The 20,737-nt window shown below is 46.3% G+C and overlaps 1 protein-coding gene across 2 annotated transcripts in view; it reads right to left on the reverse strand.

Annotated features, from left to right (window-relative positions):
• SPOCK1 (SPARC (osteonectin), cwcv and kazal like domains proteoglycan 1) overlaps positions 1-16,927 on the reverse strand; it is a 537,444-nt gene extending 520,517 nt beyond the window's left edge. The window contains exons 1-2 of one of the 2 annotated variants that reach the window (XM_024752469.1): positions 16,791-16,927; positions 16,006-16,191 (exon numbers count right to left, since the gene is read on the reverse strand). In XM_024752469.1, the coding sequence (XP_024608237.1) occupies positions 16,006-16,191 (186 nt within the window). In that variant the 5' untranslated portion in view covers positions 16,791-16,927. Of the gene's footprint in view, positions 1-16,005; positions 16,192-16,790 lie in introns of those variants that run through there. The other variant, XM_024752470.1, reaches the window with a different exon arrangement.
• Positions 16,928-20,737: the final 3,810 nt, after the last annotated feature.

The raw sequence follows: 20,737 nt of genomic DNA on the forward strand, positions 1-20,737 counted from the left end.
TCAGTACCTGCACATATCTTGGCATGTCAAGCTTCTATCACATTCTCCTTCTTTACCAAAAAAATCACTAATAGCCAATGCTGGCAAGGGTGCAATAAAAGGTACCTTCCATAATTCTGGGGTAGAATCAATACAACATGGTAACATACACCAATGGCCTTTAAAATGCAATGTCAGTACACCGTGTATCTCCACTTCCGGGAATATATGGTAAGGAAATCTAACTGTTGAAAGGTTCATATGCCCAAACGTTCATCATATAATTATTTACATTAAGGAAAAATGGAAGCAACCAATTGTTTACTGTCAGATATTTTAGTCTGGTATATTGCAGTATGTACAGTCAATGGACTAATATATACCATTAAAATGTCATTTACAAACAACAGTATCATGCTATACTAAAATGCTTATGCTGTGTCATTAAATGAAAAAGAGACAGAGAGAGAAAAAAAACCAAATCATATTAACAGCATGATATCAACCATGAACATTAAAACTCTGACATTAAGACTTTGGGAAGCAAATAGACCTCCCCCCCCAACACACACACACACACATATTTTAACAGTGACTGCATATGGGAAGGAAGTAAATTATTTCTCTTTTTCTGTATCATCTAAATCCTCTTTCCAAATTAGCTCTGTCTTTCAACTAGGAAAAGAACAATTTAAAGTCAAAAGAACAAAACTCACAATAGAGCATAAATATATCCCTTCCATATTCCCTTTAACCTAGTTTTCCCCCCAATGTTACAAAATAACATTGTGTAAGTTTAAGGTACACAAGTGATTATTTGATTCACGTATGTACTGTGAAATGATTACCAACCATAATAAAATTAGTTAACACATCCATCACCTCATATAATTACCACTTTGATGTTGTTACAGTGAGAACATTTAAGATCTACTCTCCTAACAAGTTTCAAGTATACAATACAGTATTTTTACCTATAGTCACCATGCTACACATTAGATTCCCAGAACTTACTTGCCTTAGAACTGGAAATTGGTACCCTCTGACCAACATCTCCTTACTTCCTCCACCCCCTGGCAAATACCACTCTACTCTCTGTTTCTATGAGTTTGGTTTTTCTAGACTCCACATAAATGATACCATACAGCAATTTTCTTTCTCTGACTTTTACGTCATTTAGCATAACACCCTCAAGGTTCATCCATATTCTCACAAATTGCAGAATTTCCTTCTTTTTCATGGTTGAATAATATTCCATCGTGCATATATCCCATATTTTCTTTATTCATTCATGTATCTAGGGGCACTAAAGTTGTTTCTGTGTCTTGGCTATTGCAAATAATGCCACAATGAACGTAGAAGTGCAGATATCACTTCAAGACAGTAATTTCCTGTGTTTTCATGTAGAGTTTTATGGTATCGGGTCTTTTATTTTGGGGCGGGGGGTTATAGTTGCCTTACAATGTTGGGTTAGTTTCTGATGTACAACAAAGTGAATCAGCTATGTATATACACATATCCCCTCCCTCTTGGACCTCCCTCCCTCCCTCCCACCTACCCCCATCCCAACCATCTAGGTCACCACAGAACACCAAGCTGAGCTCCCTGCACTATACATCAGGTTCCCACTAGCTATCTGTTTTACACATGGTAGTGTATATTTGTCAATCCTAATCTCCCAATTCATCTCACCCCCTCTCCCCCCACCGCCATGTCCACATGTGCATTCTCTACATCTGCATCTCTATTCCTGCCCTGCAGATAGGTTCATCTGTACCATTTTTCTAGATTCCACATACATGCATTAATATACAATATTTGTTTTTCTCTTTCTGACTTACTTCATTCTGTATGACAGACTCTAGGTCCATCCACCTCTCTACAGGGAAGAAGCTCCTTGACATTGATCTTGGCAGGAATTTTTTGGATATGACACCAAAAGCACAAGCAACAAAACAAGTGGGACTACATCAAACTAAAAAGCTTCTGCACAGCAAAAGAAACCATCAACAAAATGGAAAGGCAACCTATGAAATGGGAGAAAATACTTGCCAACCTTGTATTGGATAAGGGGTTAATATTCAAAATATATAAGAAACTCATACAACTCAATGACAAAACAAAACCTGATTAAAAAATAGGCTGAGGGGCTTCCTTGGTGGCGCAGTGGTTGGGAGTCTGCCTGCCGATGCAGGGGACACGGGTTCGTGCCCCGGTCCGGGAAGATCCCACATGCCACGGAGTGGCTGGGCCCGTGAGCCATGGCCGCTGAGCCTGCGCGTCCGGAGCCTGTGCTCTGCAACGGGAGAGGCCACAACAGTGAGAGGCCTTCGTACCGCAAAAAAAGTAAAAATAAAAAAATAGGCTGAGGAACTGAATAGACATTTTTCCAAAGAAAACATCTAAATACCCAACAGGTTCATGAAAAGACGCTCAACAACAGTAAACATCAGGGAAATGCAAATCAGAACTATAGTGAGCTATTACTGCACACCTGTTAGAGCGGCTATTACCAAAAAAGAAAGAAAAACAACAAGAAATAGCAAGTGTTGGCGAGGATGTGGAAAAAAGGGAACCCTTGCTCATTGTTAGTGGGAATGTACACTGATTCTGCCACTATGGAAAACAGTGTGAATGGTTCCTCAAAAAATTAAAAATAAAACTACCATATGATCTAGCACTCTCACTTCTGGGTATACAGCCAAAGGAAATGAAAACAGGAGTTTAAAAAGATATCTGAAAAAAAAAAAAAAGATATCTGCATTCCTATGTTTCTTACAGCATTATTCACAATAGCCAAGATATGGAAACAACCTAAGTGTCCATCAACAGATGAATGGATAAAGAAGATGCGGTGTATATATGCAATGGAATATATTCAACCATGAAAAATAAGGGAATCCTTCAATTCGTGACAACATAGGTGGAACTTGAGGGCATTATACTGAGATGTCAGAAAGAGAAAGACAAATACCATAAAATGTCACTTACATGTAGAATCTAAGAAAACTAAACTCACAGAAGCAGAGAGTAGAATGGTGGTTACTAGGAGCTGGGGGATGGGGGAATTTGGGAGATGTCATCAAAGGGTACAAACTTGCAACTAAAAGATGAATAAGTTCTGGGGATCTAATGCACAGCATAGTGATATAACCAACTGTATTATATAGTTTGAAGTTGCTAAGAGCCTAGATCTTAAATGTTCTCACCACAAAAAAAATAATGATGATGATAAGTATGTGACATGATAGAGGTGTTAGCTAAAGCTACAGTAGTCATCATACTGCAATATATACATGTATCAAATCAACACTTTGGACATCTTAAACTTACATAATGTTACATGTCAACTGTATCTCAATTTTTAAAAAGTGCACATAAACAGGAAAAAAAGACAGTAATTTCATGTCCTTCAGATATATTATCAAAAGTGCTGGATCATGTGGTAGTTCAACTTTTAATTTTTTTAAGGAACCTTCATGTTCTCCATAGTGGCTACACCAATTTACAATTCCACCAACACTGCACAAGGGCTCCCTTTTCTCCACATCCTCACCAACACTTGTTATCGCTCGGTGTGTTGATGGCAGCCATTCTAACAGGTGTGAGGTGAAAGCACATTGTGGCTTTGATTTACATTTCCCTGATAATTAGTGAGACTGAGCATCTTTTCATGTACCTGTTGGCCATTTGTGTATCTTCTTTGGAAAAATGTCTGTTCAGGTCCCTTTCCCATTTTTCAACTGAATTTTTTTTTTTTTTTTTTGGCTATTGAGTTATATGAGTTCCTTATATATTTTGGATATTAACCCCTTAACAGATAGATTGTCTACAAATATCTTCTCCCATTCTGTAGGCTGCTTTTTCATTTTGTTGATCGTTTCTTTTGCTACAGAATCGTTTTAGTTTGATATAGTCCCATTTGTTGACTTTCACTTTTGTCGCTTATGCTTTTGGTGTCATATTCTAAAACTCACTGCCAAGACCAATGTCAAGGAGTCTTCCCCCCTATGTTTTCTTCCAGGAGTTTTACAGTTTCAGGTCTTATGTTTAAGTCCTCAATCCATTCCTAGTTAATTTTTGTGAGTGGTATAAGATAGGGGTCCAATTTCATTTCTTTGCATGCAAATACCCAGTTTTCCCAACACCATTCATGGAAGAGACTATTTTTTCCCAACTGAGCTACCCTAGTTTATTTTTGTTCTTAGCACTTGCAACCAACTGTTGTATCTTAATCTGTGTATTGTTTTTCTCTCTCGACTAGAACATAGGCTCCACAAGGGTAGGCAAGTACCTGATACGTAAGAGATGAAATGGATTATGAATTAGATTGTGAAATTTGTTTTTAAAGTCTACAATCAGTAAAACAAAAATGTTGCTCCCAGTGAACTTTCATACACTAATGGAGGGAGAGTAACTGGCAGAACCATTTTTGGAAAACTATTTAACCACATCTCTGAACACTGAACATTCACCTACCTTATGAGCAATGGATTCCACACCTAGGTATGCACCCGAAAAAATGTACACGTAGATGCACCAGAAGACATGCCCAAGAAACTGCTATTCCATAACAGCCAAAACCCAGAAACTACCAAAGTGTCCCTCCACAAAGGAATAGGTAAATTAAGTTGTGGAGTATTTACACAGCACTGAGAATGAACAAACTACAGCCACACATAACAATGTATCACAAACTTAATGCTGAGCAAAAGAATCCAGCCACACACACAAAAACACCTCCTTATAATGCCATCTATAAAAGTATAAAAACAGGAAAATAATCTGTAGTGTTGTAACTCAGGAGAGCTCTTCCCTGGGAGGGGAACAGGCAGGGAGTGTGGGGCTCACAAGACAGACTTCTCAGATGCTGGTAACATTCTGTCCCCTGACTGGGCAGCTGGATGTATGGTGTGTTCACTGCGTGAGAGCACATCAGGCGGCACATGCATGACTGGTACCCTCACCCTGCACATCTTCCACTCCAGCGAAACATACTCCCTACCTATGCAGGGCTGCTGAGGACCAGGACTCTTCTGCGATTCCCTCTCCACTCGCTACAGGCCTTGACCTGGAGCCAGGACAAGGCTCAACATATCCCGTTTCAGCATTTATACACATCAAGTCCTGTCTCACCTAAATGCTCCACCTCGATTGTATTGACCGACACCCTTTTGTTGCCAGTGTCTGGGTCCTAAACTCAGGCAAAATAGCAGGGGCCGCTCATGTATGTCAGTAAGAGTTGAATTAAGCTCATGTGGCTTGACCACCAGACAGATTCAGAGAAGAAGGCTTATGTGACTTTCTCCCAGAAACATGGCCCAGGTCCCAAGGCCTCTGGACATCCAGCTTGCCGGGACTGCTCCCGTCCCTTTGTAGACCAGGCCTTTCCCTTTGCAGAGGAACCCTCAATAGACACCAAGCACCTCTGTTTCTTCTCTTGGTCTTGGACAAGAGGGCTGTAGACTCCAGAGGACAGGGAGGATGTTTTGCTCCCTGCTACATCTTACTTGCCCAGCACAGTGCCTGGTACATAGTAGTCTGGCCAATGAGTATCTGTGATATGAACATATGAATACATGAACAAACAAACAAAACTACTGAATCTGTGCACCAGGCTCTGGTTACTAGAAAGGTGAGAATCTAGGTTCAGGATGACCGTGGAAACAAAGAAATATTTTTTAAAACACATGCAAAGGTCTTTCTGAGGTAGGAGGAACTTTTCAACCACCAACTTAATCTTATAAAAAAAAATAATAAATCACACAATTTATCTAACACCAGGAAAGACAGCATTATTTTACCTTTACCATGGATAGCATTTTCACTCTTTCACTCATTTCGTCTCATTCAAGATAGCTGGTCAAAGGTTACAGACCAGGTGCAGAGTCACAGCAAGGCTGGCCGGCTCAGATGGGAAGCAATGCCTTGGCCTGACGGAAGTACTGGACACACCAACCCCACCAAAGTCACAGAGGAATCAGCATGTCCCATGAGCACAGAAAGACCTGGAAACGTCCCAATTATCCCTTAACAATGGGGCTATTGAAACACTCCAAATAACCACACAAGTCTGTTCAATACACTTAACTACTTTCTTCCTCTTGGCAATAGTTTTGTCAATTGTAGGTACCATTAATTAGAGGAAATTCAGCAACATAGAGTAAAGCAAAGTTTGAGAGTTTATTCAGTGGGCAACAAGGAATACTGCCATGTCCTGTTGATCCTCATAAATTTTCTAAACTTTGACAAGTCTTTGCTTTTATTGTTCCCTGATCTTTCCAAAATGATCTGGCCAACCAAGCATGAAGATTTACTATACCAAGAAGAGAGCTGCAGGTAGTACCACTGTCCAGCCCATATCCCTCAGACCTTCTCTGTGTTTCCAACTGATAGTACAGTCTTCCCTCTATATCCATGGATACAGAGCCCATGCATATGGAGGGCCACCCGTACTATGCCATTTTATATAAGGAACTTGAGCATCTGTGGGGTTAGGTATCCACAGGGGGGCCTGGAACCAATCCCACGCTGACACCAAGGGACGACTGTGATCTGCATCTCTGTGCCCACCTCCTGTGAGAGTGAACACTGTTTACTACATCCACCATCTTCAATACCCACTTCTCCATAAACCAAAGCCAATGTCAGAGTCAATGGAGTCAATGTCCTTCAGTTCATCTGTGCACAAAACATTATCAATCCTGCTAGAGAAGATGCAAAGTCAGACCAGAGTCGGCTGTGATCAGGCCCCTTTGGAGACAGGAAATTTGCTGAGATGACCACCTGGGAGTTTGTCATGGAGAAGGTCCCACATCAATTCCACCAAGCTCATGTGCATAAGCAGCCCTGATGCCCTAGAAGCAGTGACAAGTCAAAAGTCATTCTACTCCAGGAACATTTCACGACAATGGCTGCTGCAGAGACCTGTGCATATACACACATTGGAAAGCAAGCCCTTTCTATTGATGTCAATGGTAGCCCTGTTGACATAAGGGGGAAATACAGCACTCATGATTTACTCCACATCTTCAAATGCTCATTTTGTCTAAACTTGTATTATTCATTGGCGCTAACGGTGTTGGCTATTAGGGATGAATAATAATTCTCCAGGGTTTTTCTCAAAATACAGTCTGAGAACCACCTGCATCAGAATCACCTGGATTGCTTATTTAAAATGCAGGTTCCTGGGTGCCACCCTTGACCTATTCAAGACTGCTCTGGACTAGGGGGCTGAGATCTGCATTTTAAACAAGCCCCACCAGTGATTTTTTTTTTCAATATTATAAAGGTGTAAGCCTGAGAACTGTTGCTCTAGCACCTTTCTCTGGGCATCTTCCCTTTTGTTTTGGCCATGAAGGGTCATCAGCAACTTGGCCTGGCCTTTCTTAGAACTGAGTTAAAGTGATTCCATTTACATGGTGGAAAAGGAAGGGTAGAGCTAAAATACAAAGTGGAGTCATTTGCTCTCTGCCTGTTTGTATTCTCCACGCTTTATCTCTGCAAAGACTGCCTGGAACACCTGCAATAAGCTCTACTTCCCTGCTCCAATCATAGGCGCCAATGGACTTGGCATCAATTCCTGCTCACCCACCACATAATTATGCTGGGGAATGTTGATGGTGTCTTCTGTAGTGTGACATGTCACAGATTACACAGGAAGAGTTTGCAAATTATTACAAATAATTGTATAATATGTCCTTCCTTCCTTCCTTCCCCACTGCACCAAAGAAAACTTTGTCCTAAAGGATCAAGGGAGAGGGTCTCCTGAGGGACGTATTTGCATAGAACCCTAAGAAGGGAACCCAGTGAAGTTAATTTGGACATCAGTGTTATCCTTCCAGGAGAGTCCCCAGTAATTCACATCACTAGTCTGTGAATGCACCTTACCTCCTCCCTCAAAATAAATCAACATCCTGACGTCTGTCGCAAGGACACTGGAAGGACCCAGACCCAGGGGCTATGATGCCACATACTGTCCAGCCCTCCAACTGCATGCATGTCTAAACTCTGAGCCTTGTGTGTGGAAATCTTGGTTTCCATCTTTAGCTTCCAAGCCTGGCATCCAGCTGGTTCTCAGAAATAGGAGTGGACAGACCGGGGTGGGGATGAGGGCAAGGAGCAGTCCATATATACCAGTCTTGTTTTTGAAACAGAAACTTCACAAATCACTCTGTCCAAGAAATTCTATGGTACCCTGATTTCTAAAGAGTAGTGGGAACTGTAGGAGCTCTAAAGCCCGGGACACTTGACCACAGAGGGAAGGAGAAACTCATGGGCCCCAGACACCAGAGGAGCAGGAAGTCTTTTTTAAAGGGGGAGGCAGGACGAGGGCTATTTACACGACAGAGATGTCTGTGCCAGGACCTACAACCAGAAAATTTAAAAAACGAACCACAGAGAACCGCAGACAGCCTTCCAGCCAGCAAGGAATAAAGACAGGCTCAAGGAAAATGGAACCAATTTCCCCAACATTTCTCCAAGACATGAGACAGAAAGCAACATCTATAGCTGTGCGTCAGCAACTCACCCATGCTCCCAGGGCCCAAGGTAAGAGAAGTGACCCTCAGAAATTGTTATCAGAATCACAGGTACGCCAGTCACTGAAAGATCACGAAAACCCCACAAAGCAGGTATGATCACTCCAGTTTTGTTTGTTTGTTTGTTTGTTTGTTTTGATTACTCCAGTTTTACAGATGAGGAAAGTGGTGCTGTAGCCAAGACCCAAGCTTATTCATGACAAGACTGGACGGTGAGCACAGGTTAAGAGGGGCCTCTTCACCAGGAAGAGCTTTGCACAGGTTCAGGGACTGTACCTGAATTGTGAAGGGGGTGAGCTTCTCTGTCAGGCTCACCCTGCCTCTCAACAGCACGGCCCATCTGTTGGTAACCATAATCAGTCAATTACTAACAGAATGAAAGACACGTGTCAAAAGCCAGCATGACTTACTGGGGCCAGCCCTCTACAAGGAACAGGTCCTCCTCAGCCTGGAGGTGTGCAAAATCCTGGTACGGAATCGTTCACTCCTTCGTTCATTCATTCACTCAGATTCAATCAAACATTCACTGAGCAGATTTCTGGGCTGGGCTCAGTGGTAAAGATCTGGGGACAATGAGCTCTGTACATCAGAGCTATAACTAAAAGGAGTTATGAAGTTGTAAGGTCCTGCTTAGAGATAGGGGTTAGACCAAAAAAAAAAAAAAGATGTTTTTCAATGTGTGTGTAACCTAGAATTTCCACCTACCAAACACTATAATCGCACATGTGCCAGTAATTCTTCAGGCTTTCCTTTCCCAGGGATTCATCGAGAGATGTGCTTAAGTAATCATTCAAATCAGTAAAATGCTAACAGACCACCTACTGTGTGCAAGGCATGATAAGACTCAGGCTCTTACTTCAGGAAGAATACAACTATTAAAGAAGCTAAAATATAAATACATACACCCATAAGTTGAGAAATAATGCATGGAAGTGTAATAAGAGTTGTTAATAAAAATAATAGCCTCCACTTAATACTTAACACTTAATTGAGTATTAAGCCAGACACTGCTAACAGCTTCACTTATATTAGCCAATTTACTCTCCATGCCAACCCAGGGAGGCTGATCAACACAGTGGACTCCTGTAATGTTTGCCCACAAGGCATCCATTTCCCCTTAAGAAACTACCCTTTAACCTTCCTTTAACCATGTAATCCAATGCAGTTCCCACCACCATTCTATGCCCAGGTCCCAGGCCCCACCCCAGGACTAGGCATGTACCCAGACCCAGCCAATTAGCATATATTCTACCAACTTGGCCACAGTGATTTACTGGAGAATGGGTGAATATAGGTAAGTCTGACAAGTCTCAATTCTGGGATTTTTGTGGCAATATGGAGACATAAAAACTACAGTATGTTATGAACATGTAGTTGCCATGAGTCACCACATGGAACTAATCAGCCTGAGAACACAACTAACATGGGGAAATAAAGCCCAAAGATGGGGGTGGGAAGATGGGGAAGTGGCAAGAAAATGATAAACATACACACACAAATCCGGTGGTGCAACCCGAGCCCATGGATCCAGCCTTATCTAGATGCGTAGTTTATCAGTGGCATTTTCAGTTACACGAGTAAGTTTTCTTTTCCATTTAAGCCAGCTTGGACTAGATTTCAGTCACTTACAGTTTGGAGTCCTCACCAATATAAAGTGGTCGTCCCCCACTTATTAAATGAGAAGTCAGGGATTCAGAGAGGACAAACAGCCTGAAACTGAATTAACTGTCTAAGGTTTTTTTTTCGGGGGTTGGGAGGGCACAATGACTGTGTGCACTGAGACCAGAAACCTGCAAAAGAGTCAGCCTGTCAATTGCTCAGGGCCTATTTTTCCCCTTCATCCACCAGTTCCAAGGTGGAGACACATGAGTCGCCCGGCTCTGGTCCCTTTTCTGCATTGTGAGTTTATTTCTTGTTTACCTCTACCCAGAGGGAGTAGTCCTCTAGGGTCCCAGCTCCATCCAGGGGTCTATTAAACTCTTCCTTCCGGACACTGTCTTCTTTCTTAGTAGTGCACAAAAATGGTACACCCTACAATTGACGGCATCTTATAGTGGAGGAAATATGACCAAAAACAAATACGTGTAACCTTGCACAAATTATTCAATGTCTTACAGGAAATTTCTTCCATTTGTAATGATCTCACCTGGGGAGATGAGACCAAGTATGAGCTTGGGTCTGAGGAATTTCCTAAGGAATATAAAGTCACCTCCCCAGGGCTTCCCTGGTGGCGCAGTGGTTGAGAGTCCGCCTGCCGATGCAGGGGACAGGGGTTCGTGCCCCAGTCCGGGAAGATCCCACATACCGCGGAGCGGCTGGGCCGGTGAGCCATGGCCGCTGAGCCTGCGCGTCCAGAGCCTGTGCTCCGCAACGGGAGAGGCCACAACAGTGAGAGGCCCGCGTACCGGGCAAAAAAAAAAAAAAAGTCACCTCCCCAGGGGAAAGGTAAAATGAGCCATCCTGAAGGTGTTCATGTTTAGATATTGAGTGTGTTTGGTTTGAAATATACTACAATGAGTAAATGAGTAAGAAATGATTTATTATAAAATATTTAACTACTAACATTACTGTGTCTCCCCAAGTGAGATCAAATAGTTGAGCTAATGTTTATGTCCCACTCTTCCAGGGGAGGGGTACAGGTCTGGTGATCCATTTGGGACCAGTTCTTGCTTTTGACAATAATCTCATCAGTATACAGGAGAGTACTTATCCTCCTAGCAATCCAGTTCTGCTGAAGCACTGTGGAGGCAGGGTTGGGAGGCCCAGGAGACACAGGGGAACTCAGCCTGGGAGGGTCAACTAGGGCAAAAGCTCTGCCATCCTTGCCAGGCAAAAACTAGGTTCTGTCTACAAGGGCAAACTGAAGGTTAGGACAGAAAATACAAGAATGGTCTTAGGGCTATCAACTTTTAAACTGTCCCTTTATAATGATTCCTGTGAAATAATTATTTCTATCAGTGGTCGTCTAGTACAGGGGATTTAAGATAGTGGGTTCATTAAAGAAAGTCAGGATGACAAACTCGTTTAATTCTCCTTGAACCTGTTTAATCAAAATGATTTTCTGCTACTCTCTATTACAAGCCAAGTTTCTGTGGTGACAGATTAATGACTGATCCACTAAGCCACATCACCTCTCTTGTCACCAACCCCACCGACTAAGCCAGCCACCATTCTGTCAACAAGCCTCACTTGCCCTTGAAACTCATTACAGCTGAGACGTTAAGATCAAATGAGCAGATCAGATGCTCACTGCCACCCCAGTTCTGCTACAGAGACCACCAAATCCCACAGCGTGTGCACAAGAAGGAAAAAGCACGTGGGCTGGTCCTGTGGTCTCATTAGAATTACAAACTCAGGTCACTCCGGAGTAAGATAAATGCCAGCCAAGGCAACACTTGAGTCTTCGGGCCTGCTAAAGGTAATTATCCCGGAGTTAAATGTCAGGGCTAGTTTCATGAGTGCAAAAGAAAGAAAATGTCATGTTTGGTGTAAGCAACAGTATTATTTTAATCAAATCAGAAGCTCATTATTAGCAGAAGATAAGGCCTGATGTGACCCCGACAATAAGCTGTGTCCAGCGCCTAGCTTCCCACTCCACTCTGTCTCAACCTAAGGCTCTTCACTGATTTCCCTCAGACATAAAGCAGCAAAGACTTGCAGTGTGATACCAGTGGAGGCTCACAGCCAAAATCTACTCCGCTCTTGATGGGCTGCAGTGCAAGAGTCTCGCAAGAGTCTAGAGTCAGAGTGCCTGGGTCCAGTCCAGCTGCTCCACAGCCTAGCTCTGTGGGCAAGAGACTTCACCTCCCAGTAAATAAGAACAACAGGACTTCTCTCCCAGAATCGTTATGAATATTAAATGAGATACTATATGTAAAGTACCTTAAACAATGCCTGGCACACTAAGTGCTGGATAAATGTTAGGTATCATCTATTTCTGCAATGTTTTCTTTTTTTGTAATTTCAACCAGCACATATTACCTTTATAAGAAAAAAACTTTAAAAAAATAACAATAGGAAAGAAATATTGACAGCGTAAGTTAAAGGATTTCATCCAGTAGACAAGTGGTTACCTGAGAGAAGAGATCACATTTATTTAACTTGCTCACCCTTTTGGCCACTGCCTAGCACATGGTAGACAGTCAAACATTTGCTGGAATGAATGGACGTACAAATGAATGTAGGAATTAACAGAGGAAATCTCCTTATAGGAATGGTTATGCAAAGCCAAATGAGATTCAGAAAAAAATCAGGAAAATGGTTGTGGCATCCTGACCCCTCAACCTCAAACCACAGAGGATTTTAACTCTGCATGCCAGTTGGAGCAGCTGGAGGTGGGAAATTACTGTACAACTTAAAACAAACACCTGCCTTCTTTATCTTCTCCTTCTTAATACTATATCTGTGCAAAAGTTTGGGTCTCCATCTGGCCAAAACATCCCAACTGCTAGTCTTTATACAAGAATAATGACCAAACTAACAGGCCACCAGTACACTTAGGAGCAAGCACCTGTATGTTGTTATATTCCTCCTGGCTCCATTGCTCCAGGCAACAAGCCACAGAGTAGTTGTGAAAGTCTGACTTCTGGAAAGAAGGCGACAGATTATTTGTGTATCTAGAACAACAGGACCTCTTCAAAGCATTCAGTAGGAGCTATCAGGTCATCTCTGGCAACATCACAGCACACTCAACAGGCAGGGGAACACGGAGCACACGGCCCGCCACCATTTCCATTTCAAATTTAGCCAATAACCACCGCCAATGGGTATCATCAACTCTCTAAAAGGAGCCCTTAGTTTTCAGTTTCACAAGTTCAAAAATCCCTTCTAAATATCTCTCTCCCAAATGCAAAAAAAGTGACAAGTCAGGGGAAAGGCAAGAAGTTTTCTTTCACGGTGACTTTCAAAACCAAGCATCGTAACAACCTCAGGGCCCGGTCTTTCAAAGTTATCAGTGGTTTCCACAAAACTCAAAAACAACAGCAGAGAAGCTGAGCTTTGCTAACCTCAAGTAAGGCCTGGCTCAGTGAAAAATGACCAGGCTGGCTGAGCAATGACACCATTAGCTGGGGCTTTACCGACTGTCCACTGAACTACTGGCTCCTGTAGGAAGCAAATTTTAGTCCTTGGTCCCAGGGGACTGAGGCTCTGTGGTCATTCCAAATAAAAGGCCCAACTGAAGACACTCAGACTTGGCCTAAAAGAGCATCTAGTTTGCATTTCACAACACTTTAAAGAGGTTAATGGCATTAAATTATGTCTGACCCACAGCTAGCAACAGAAGACTCCAGGAAGCATATAAAATGGTTGATGATTGAAGATATTTGCGATTTTGAAGCATTTTGGATGTTTTTAAAATAGTATGCTGGATTAAGTTATCATTTTAAAAGAATATATGCTGCTAAAAATATTAGTTTAACACCTAAAATTGCTCCAGAAACAAAAAAGCAGTGCATTTGAACATAGAAGCTTTTCTCTTTCTGTTAAGCTTTGGACATTTTTACAAGGCGGAACTTCCTAATCATTCTAAGAATTACCTAGAATGTTCATTTAAAATATGGATTCCCAGCACTCATCTCAGAGCTATAGAATCAGAATCTCTGAGGAGGAAGGGGTGAGTGTGGGTGCTACAATTTAACAAGCACCCCAGGTGAGAGCTTCATGATCAGCCAGGTTTGTATCAATAAAAACACTGATCCAAGAATTTAAAATGTCACCATTTGCAAGGAAGATGAGAAGTGAAGAAAAGCCCAATCTTTCAAAATTTAAATCTGAATGGGAAACAAGAATAATTCCATATTTATGATACACCAAGACTAGAAAACCTTGAACAGACACAAAAGCAGAGTAAACCTTTCCATACCCAAAGACCAACAAGCACAGCCGCTTTCCATCTGACCCAGCTGCCACGCAAACCAAGGCGTGTGCAAAGGGGCCCTTGTCCTCCACACCTGGCCCAATTCTCCAGCTCCAGCCGAGTTAAGCATCTGCCCTGTTCCTCAACTCTATCTAAAATGTAATGGCAAAAGAAAGAAAAAAGCAAGATAGTTCCTATCCTATATAAGTCTGGGAATGGAAGCTTCCTTGGGGCATCTTTTGGGCATCTTGGCCATCTTTTTCAGCTGCAGGCAAAGGCAGTCAGTGCAGGGCTCCTTGGAGCGGAACCAAAAGGGGATCGAAGATGGTTAACAGACTAGATCAGGGACAGGAGGACGTGTGGCAGGGATCTCATGGTGCAGGGTGGTGGGGGGAGCAATAAGCCCTCAAATAACTTGTTCAATGAAAGTGTTTAATAGCCTCTTTGAAGGAAAAGACCACCATCAACTAGAGGGAGAGGGAAGAGGAACAGAGAGAAGAGAGATAAGTAAACCCCCGCTCAAGGCCTAGGCTCCTGTGGAATGGGACCTGGAGAAGTGCTCTTTAGAAAGTCCTAGAAGACACCTGGATTCACTGGATTCCTCAGGCCCTCCCTCTGCAAGGACTGGGCATGCCGGGCATGGGGCTAAGAGGAATCCAGTGTAGGAAGTGACTCGCACACATCTCCCACCTCAGGGAGCCCTGTGCCAAGAACAGGGGCTCGGTGGTATGGGTCTCTCCCAAAGGCAGGAGTTCCCGATGTTAAGTATCATCAAAGTTTTTCCTAGTCCCCTAGAAGCGAGAGGCCCCAGCCACCTGGGGCGGCCTTTGAAAGAGCCGGCAGCAGCTCCCACAGCACAGAGGGGATGCCATCTGCTGGAAAGACTGTGTCAGGTGCCTCTCGTCCAGCATCCTCTGGGGCGTACCTGGGGAGCCGCCCCCAGCCTGCGGCAGAAACAGGCAGCAGATTGCCTCTGGGTGCCCAGGAATAACTTTCTCCCCTCCTACAGCTCCCTCAGAGGAGCAATCCTCTGCCACCCAGGCTCCCCCTCACGGCGGTGGACCAACTCCACGAGGTGCCTCCTCCTTTTCCCTTCCCCTAAAGACGCCAAGGGTCAAAACCACCATGCTCCCACCCAACATTTCATCAGGCCTGTGGCCATGACTCTCCGAACCTCCTGGGACACCTGCCTCCCTACTCAATGAGCTGGGCTCACCCCAAACCTAACCTCTGCAGCAGGCATTCTTCTGGAACACCCTAGAGATGGTCTAAATAGCTGCTGCCTAGGGAGGTCTTCCAGGGGGCTTGGCAAAGTCAACCATCAGCGTTAGGAGATCTCAGAAGCTTAAGGAGCCTCTCCCTCCGCAGCTGCTCGCTATTTACACCATGTTTAGTACAGTCACCTCCCCCAGTCCGACAAATACACACACCTGGGCCACAGGTAACAGGCGGAGAGCATCAAGCCTTCGAAGTTCTCTTTAAAGTTCCTCTCAGGCAAGATGAAGCCCAGGAACCCCGAACCCACAAGCTGCCGGCCAAGTCTGCCCCAGTGCCCTCCCCACCCACTTCAGAGGCCCCCTCTGAGAGGCTCCCCCGCCCCCCGCAGGGCCCGGCGGCGGCTGTACTCACGTCTCGAAAGCGGTTCCAGTACTTGTCCCGGTCGTACTGGGAGACTGTGCTCAGCCACTGGTCATTGTCCAGGAAATTGCCGTTGTTGGGGCCCGCGCCTCCTGCGAGCGCGTCCAGGTGCCGGCTCTCGACCTGGAGGAAGCACCACGCCGCGGCGGCCGCCGCGAGCACCACGATCGCTGGCATCTGCGGGGCAGGGGCAAGCGGGGGCGGTGAGCGGGAGGCCAGGGCGGTGACGAGCCCCGCACCGGGCGCCCAGGACTGAGCGCCTCCGCCACCGGCCCCCGCTGTCGGCGTGGGGGGATCTCCCAGCAGGGACAGGGTCAGCCCTCGCACACCGGGGGCGGATCTACAGACCTAGGGACCCCGCTCATGAATGGGGGGCTCAGTTACAAATGAAGAGGCTGCGTCACAAATTAGGGGCCGCTATCAAACTACAGAGGACCTTGTCATCTATTCTCCGGGTGCCCCACTGGCAGCCACTCTCGGATAGGGGCTTCAGTAACCCTCCCCAAAAAACGGAGAGCCCTCGATCCGCAAGCGGCACTCCCAGAGACGGTGCACAGAGCCCCGGGGTAGGGAGACGGGGAAGAGGGCTCCGAGCAGCAGTCCAGGCTCCGGTTGAATGGGGTGGTGGTGGGAGGTCTCCTCTCGCCCGCCCTGCCGCCTCGGGGAAAGAGAGGCGCGCGGAGATAGCCCCAGGCCCTGACCCGCCAGCCCCCAGGTGGCCGCGGGGAGGTCCCAAGTACGCCAAGTTGGGGCGCGGGGTTCTGTGGGACACGTACCTTGGGGCCCGGCCCGGGTCCCCGCGTCCGAGTTGCTCAAGCTCCTGTGGCGCGGTCGCCGAGAACGCTGATCGGCGGGCTCGCTCCCCTGCGCTCCTGCTACCCGCCGCCCAGAGTCCTGACGCTTTGTGAGCCCGCAGCGCTCTGGCTCCGCTCGCTCGCAGGCTCGCTCGGGCGCGGCGTCCGCGGGCGGAGGAGCCCGAGCGCACGAGCCGAGGCCTCTGGCGACCCCTGGCGGCTGCGCGCTGCTGTGGGGCGCGCCTGAAAGCCCCGCCGCCCCTGGTCCAGCTGCCAGGGATCTGGTTAGCCACATCTCAATGCAGGGATGAAATAAGCTTTCAGGCCCAAGCTGGTGAGAGACAGCTGAGGAGACTGAGGATCAAGGCCAAGAAGCGGGCCAACGTTTGAGGCATTCTCAAAAGCAAGGTCGTAGGGCCACTTAAGTCAGAATCACCTTGTTGGGGGGAGGGGAGGGCTTCTTAAAAATGGGAATTCCTGGTCCACGCCCCAGACTTGCTGAATCAGCATTCCTTAGGAGAGCCTCCCCGAGGTGAGTGAATTTCTGCACTGCCCATCCCAGGTCATGCACCCACCCGCATTTCTGCACGTCCATGCCCTATACCATGCCACCTGCTGTCAGTCTCTTAAAGACAGTCCTTCTGGCCTCCATTTCTACCATTTCCACAGCTTTGTGTCACCACATTGACCCTGTGGTCATCCCTTGGTGTTCTTATACAGAGAAGCCCGTATCTACTTCTGTCCCCGCCCCCTTGGGAACTAGCCCCAGCACCAGCCTATTGGGTTTTCCTAGAGGGGAGGGAGGGGACGGAGAAGAACCAGGCCAGGCTTCAGGGACAGGACACAGAGGCAGGAGACCCAACCCCCATCGGCTTTCCAGATCCTCAGGCAAGTCTGATCAAAAGGGCTGGAAGGCATTCATGCAGCCCCTGCCTGGGTGCAGGGGACACCTACCTGCTGCCTTTCTCCTGTACAATCTCAACCCATTCCGCAGACAGCTGGGTGCTCTTTTAGCACAGGGCTGACGTAGTCACCCATCTCCCCTCAGCACACTCTTAAATCTCTTCACGTTGCTTTCTGATAAAGACTAAACTCAAGACTAGGGCTCCAGGCCCTGCACAGCTGGCTCTGCCCACCTCTCCAGCTGCCTCTCATGCCACCCCCTCCTCCTTCCTTGACTTCCTGGACAGGCTGACCTTGGTATGGGCCTCCGTGGAGATGGGTTCCATCCATCACTGGGTGTTGACCTCTGCCTGGGCCGTTGACCACACCCACCCCCAACACTGGCCTCACTGATTTCACCCCTTGGCTTAGTCACCCTGGCTTCTCCAGGCAGACTTGCTGAACCTGTGGATGAGGCCAGGATGCTGGTGACTTTCTCCTTGAGAACACAGTGCTTCTCAGCGGTAAGCTTACTGCGCTTGAAATCATTCACTCCATGTCTGTGTCCCTGGCTGCCTGGAGCTCTGTGAGGGCAGGGGTCAAGTCTGGCTTGTTCACCACTGTCCCCCGTGCCCAGAGCCAAACTCGTGACATGAAGCAACTGCTCAGAAAATACTTGATGAATGAATGAATGGTACCCAACCATAGTCTGGAACCTCACGCTTCTCAGCCCACATGCCCAGCGTGTGCGATACGGTCAGCTGTCAGTTGTACTGCAAATAATTTGGTTGCATGTAGTTTAATGTGTAGAAGTTGGATTATGAGTTTTTTCCTAAAAAGTAGCAGATGCTTATCCCAACATTACTCTCACTGATTTACATTCCTAGAAGCTTTCTTAAGAGGGAGAAAAGGAGTGGAGTCACAACTATTATATTGGGGACTGCACGTCATCCACAGTTTGTTTTATCATGGGAAGATTTTAGGGATTTCAATATCATATCCTGGGGGTATCCGAGCAGGAGAGAGGTTTAGAAATGATGGCGAGTACATTTCTTACTTTCGCATAGAAACCCAAGTAAGCAGCTACTGCCCCATTTCTCTGCCCAGTTTGATGGCAAAACTCCTCCAGAAAGTCATCCCCAGGTGTCGTTTCTGCCTTCTCAGCTCCAATTCATTTTTCTACCCACTCTGTCTTTCAGCCTCACTAACAGACATGACTTGTCACCATCAGCAACTTCCTCCGCGTGGGCAGCCCTCGGTCCCCCACACCCCGCCTTAACCTCTGAGAGGTTCCTTCAGGCTCTCGTGGCACCATCCCTCCCGGCTTTCCTACTTTTCCTACTTTCCTACTTTCCTGGGCGCTCCCACATATATACCAGAAGTTCCCAGGGCTCAAGCCAAAGCTCTCTGCCCTTTCTGTCTAAACCCTTTCCCTGGGTGTTCCCATCCTGTCCTGTGCTGAGATGGTCCAGTTGCATTTCTAGCCCAGAAGTATCTGATAACTTCCAGCTGTATGTCCAACTTCATACTCAACATCTCCTCTCGGTGCCTCATGGGTATGTCAAACTTTACCAGGTCAAATCAGAAGTCTAGATTTCCCTCCATGAACCTGTGCTCTGAGTCCTCCCTATAACAGTCTCCCCACCCATGTGGCTGCTAAAGTCAGAAACCTACAAGTCATCTTCAGTCCTTCCATATCCCAGTCCCCTCACTGCCCATCTATCAGCAAGCCGATCCCCTCCACTTCCAGACTCCCCTCCAGTCCATCCTCATCCTCCACATCCACGGGCACCACCAGGTCCACTTGGCTGTCACCTCCCACCTGGAAGAGTGTCTTCTTGGCTAGTTTCATTGACTATTTTCTTTCCCTTCCAACCCATATCCACTCAGGGGTCAGAACAATCTTTAACACAGAAATTACTCCTTTGCATAAAACTGCTCAGTGGCTCACCACGACACTGAAACAAATCTCCAAACTCCTTCCCGTGATCAATAAAGCCCTGCACCATCTGGCCCCTTCCCTCGTGCCGTGATTCCCTGGATTCTAGCCACACTCCTGCTCATGGCTTTGCACACACACCAAGCATGTTCTCACCTTGGGTCCCCTGCACTGACTGGGCCCTCTGCCTGAACGGTCCTCTCACTGCTCTTCAAAGGTCAGCTCCTTGGGCGTCAGATCTCAGCTCAAATGACACCACCTCATTGAAGCCTTCCCTGACCACCCATCTAAAATAGGCCCTCCCCATCCCAACCACATCACTACTCTCCATCCTTGCATTTGGTTGTTCCCTTAAGAGTATTTTGTCCCTTTGATTCTCTCTCTTCCAATTCAAATATTAATTCCAGGAAGACAAAAATAATGTCTTTTTCACTCCTGTATCCCCAGGCTTAACTCACAGCCTGACATCCAGTGGCCATTCAATAAATATCCAATAATTGAATTAATGATTTGTTTTTCTTTGCATGTGTTGGGTCTTTGTTGCTGCGCATGGGCTTCTCATTGCGGTGGCTTCTCTTGTTGCGGAGCACGTGCTGTAGGCACGAAGGCTTCAGTAGTTGCAGCACACAAGCTCAGTAGTTTTGGCTCACACGCTGTAGATCGAAGGCTCATTAGGTGTGGTGCAGGGGCTTAGCTGCTCCGCAGCATGTGGGATCTTCCCAGACCAGGGCTCGAACCCACATCCCCCGCATTGGCAGGCAGATTCTCAACCATTGCACCACCAGGGGATTCCCTGCGTGAATGACTGAAGCAAACTGCATAAACCTCAATTTACCCTAACGTTTGAAAAGTGTCTGGAGATGTTTCCTTTGGTTGCCCTTAAACCCCTTGCTCTGCAGATCCAAGTTCTGCTTTTCTGGCAGGCCATCCCCAGTTTAATCAGAGGGCATCTGCTCTTGGCCAAGCTCCAACTTCACAACTGGAATCTTCCCTGTAACCACCTACCGGGGTGGGAAGGGCAGCCAGAGCAGCCCAGGCAGGTGTAGGGGTGCTGGATATGGCCTGAGCCGAGAAAGGACGTAACCCTGGAGCAGGGGCAAGGAGCTAG

Source organism: Neophocaena asiaeorientalis, unplaced genomic scaffold (assembly GCF_003031525.2).
Source record: "Neophocaena asiaeorientalis asiaeorientalis breed wild unplaced genomic scaffold, Neophocaena_asiaeorientalis_V1.1 scaffold204, whole genome shotgun sequence".
Lineage (NCBI taxonomy): Eukaryota > Metazoa > Chordata > Mammalia > Artiodactyla > Phocoenidae > Neophocaena > Neophocaena asiaeorientalis.